We start from the raw sequence: 2,500 nt of genomic DNA, 5'->3' as shown, positions 1-2,500 counted from the left end.
CGTGGAGAATATCCCAGCGTTACAGGTCGCGAAGAATATCCCAGCGTTACAGGTCGTGGAGAATATCCCAGCGTTACAGGTGGTGAAGAATATCCCAGCGTTACAGGTCGTGAAGAATATCCCAGCGTTACAGGTCGTGAAGAATATCCCAGCGTTACAAGTCGTGGAGAATATCCCAGCGTTACAGGTCGCGAAGAATATCCCAGCGTTACAGGTCGTGGAGAATATCCCAGCGTTACAGGTGGTGAAGAATATCCCAGCGTTACAGGTGCTGAAGAATATCCCAGCGTTACAGGTCGTGGAGAATATCCCAGCGTTACAGGTCGTGGAGAATATCCCAGCGTTACAGGTCGTGGAGAATATCCCAGCGTTACAGGTCGTAAAGAATATCCCAGCGTTACAAGTCGTGGAGAATATCCCAGCGTTACAGGTCGTAAAGAATATCCCAGCGTTACAGGTCGTGAAGAATATCCCAGCGTTACAGGTCGTGAAGAATATCCCAGCGTTACAGGTCGTGGAGAATATCCCAGCGTTACAGGTCGTGGAGAATATCCCAGCGTTACAGGTCGTGAAGAATATCCCAGCGTTACAGGTCGTGAAGAATATCCCAGCGTTACAGGTCGTGAAGAATATCCCAGCGTTACAGGTCGTGAAGAATATCCCAGCGTTACAGGTCGTGAAGAATATCCCAGCGTTACAGGTCGTGAAGAATATCCCAGCGTTACAGGTCGTGAAGAATATCCCAGCGTTACAGGTCGTGAAGAATATCCCAGCGTTACAGGTCGTGAAGAATATCCCAGCGTTACAGGTCGTGAAGAATATCCCAGCGTTACAGGTCGTAATGAATATCCCCACTATGAGGGGGGGGGGATATCATAATTCTTCCTATTTAGGGGTTACCAGGAATCTTCATTATTGAGGGGTTGCCATGAAGATTCACATTGAGGGGTTGCCATGAAGATTCACATTCAGGGGTTGCCATGAAGATTCACATTCAGGGGTTGCCATGGAGATTCACATTCAGGGGTTGCCATGAAGATTCACATTGAGGGCTTGCCATGAAGATTCACATTCAGGGGTTGCCATGGAGATTCACATTCAGGGGATGCCATGAAGATTCACATTCAGGGGTTGCCATGGAGATTCACATTGAGGGGATGCCATGAAGATTCACATTGAGGGGTTGCCATGGAGATTAACATTGAGGGGTTGCCATGAAGATTCACATTCAGGGGTTGCCATGGAGATTCACATTCAGGGGATGCCATGAAGATTCACATTCAGGGGTTGCCATGGAGATTCACATTGAGGGGTTGCCATGAAGATTCACATTGAGGGGTTGCCATGGAGATTCACATTGAGGGGTTGCCATGAAGATTCACATTGAGGGGTTGCCATGGAGATTCACATTGAGGGGTTGCCATGAAGATTCACATTGAGGGGTTGCCATGAAGATTCACATTCAGGAGATGCCATGAAGATTCACATTCAGGGGTTGCCATGGAGATTCACATTGAGGGGTTGCCATGGAGATTCACATTGAGGGGTTGCCATGGAGATTCACATTCAGGGGTTGCCATGAAGATTCACATTCAGGGGTTGCCATGGAGATTCACATTCAGGGGTTGCCATGGAGATTCACATTGAGGGGTTGCCATGGAGATTCACATTCAGGGGTTGCCATGGAGATTCACATTCAGGGGTTGCCATGGAGATTCACATTTAAGGGTTGCCACACATCACCATATTTCAGGATTGTCATATTTCATATTTAGGGAAGGAGGGAGGGAATTATCAAGGGGAAAGCGCGAAGCCATTACGACTATATAACACTGGGAAGGGGTCAGGATAAGGATTTGGGATGGGACGGGGGGAAGGAATGGTGCCCAACCACTTGTGGACGGTCGGGGATTGAACGCCGACCTGCATGAAGCGAGACGGTCGCTCTACCGTCCAGCCCAAGTGGTTAGGCAGCATATTTAAAGATTATAAACGCCTATATATAAATTATATATATATAACTTATAAATTATAAATTATATAAATTATATATATATATAAATTATAAAAGCCTATAAACGTTTTTACAAGTTGTCATGAATTTTCACATTTAGAGGTTGTCATTTTATCACGTTTAAGCGCTGACAAATGTTAATATTTAAGGGGTCGACATACATTAACTCGTCGTCAATGTGTCCAACAAGTGTTTCAGTTCTAGGGACGATGCAACACTCAAAAAGAGGATTTCTTGCAACAAGAGACTTTTCCCCACAACGTTATTGCGTTACTACAACGCATACATAACAACGGGCTCACATTGTGTGTGTGTGTGTGTGTGTGTGTGTGTGTGTGTGTGTGTGTGTGTGTGTGTGTGTGTGTGTGTGTGTGTGTGTGTGAGTGAGTGAGTGTGAGTGTGAGTGTGTGTGTGTGTGTGTGTGTGTATACTCACCTAGTTGTGTCTGCAGGATCGAGCACTGACTCTTGGATCCCGCCTCTGTGT

The 2,500-nt window shown here is 46.2% G+C and overlaps 1 protein-coding gene across 1 annotated transcript in view; it reads right to left on the bottom strand.

The window, feature by feature from the left end:
* LOC123748375 (uncharacterized) overlaps positions 1–1,268 on the bottom strand; it is a 1,428-nt gene extending 160 nt beyond the window's left edge. Inside the window, exons 1-2 of the mRNA XM_045730565.2 lie at positions 1,149–1,268; positions 1–854 (exon numbers count right to left, since the gene is read on the bottom strand). The exon at positions 1–854 is cut by the window's left edge and continues 160 nt beyond it. Coding sequence (XP_045586521.2) covers positions 1–854; positions 1,149–1,268 — 974 coding nt within the window. The remainder of the gene's footprint in view (positions 855–1,148) is intronic.
* Between the last annotated feature and the right edge of the window lie 1,232 nt (positions 1,269–2,500).

The sequence above is a fragment of the Procambarus clarkii genome, chromosome 41 (genome assembly GCF_040958095.1).
Source record: "Procambarus clarkii isolate CNS0578487 chromosome 41, FALCON_Pclarkii_2.0, whole genome shotgun sequence".
Lineage (NCBI taxonomy): Eukaryota > Metazoa > Arthropoda > Malacostraca > Decapoda > Cambaridae > Procambarus > Procambarus clarkii.
This window is presented reverse-complemented; position numbering and strand designations above follow the sequence as displayed.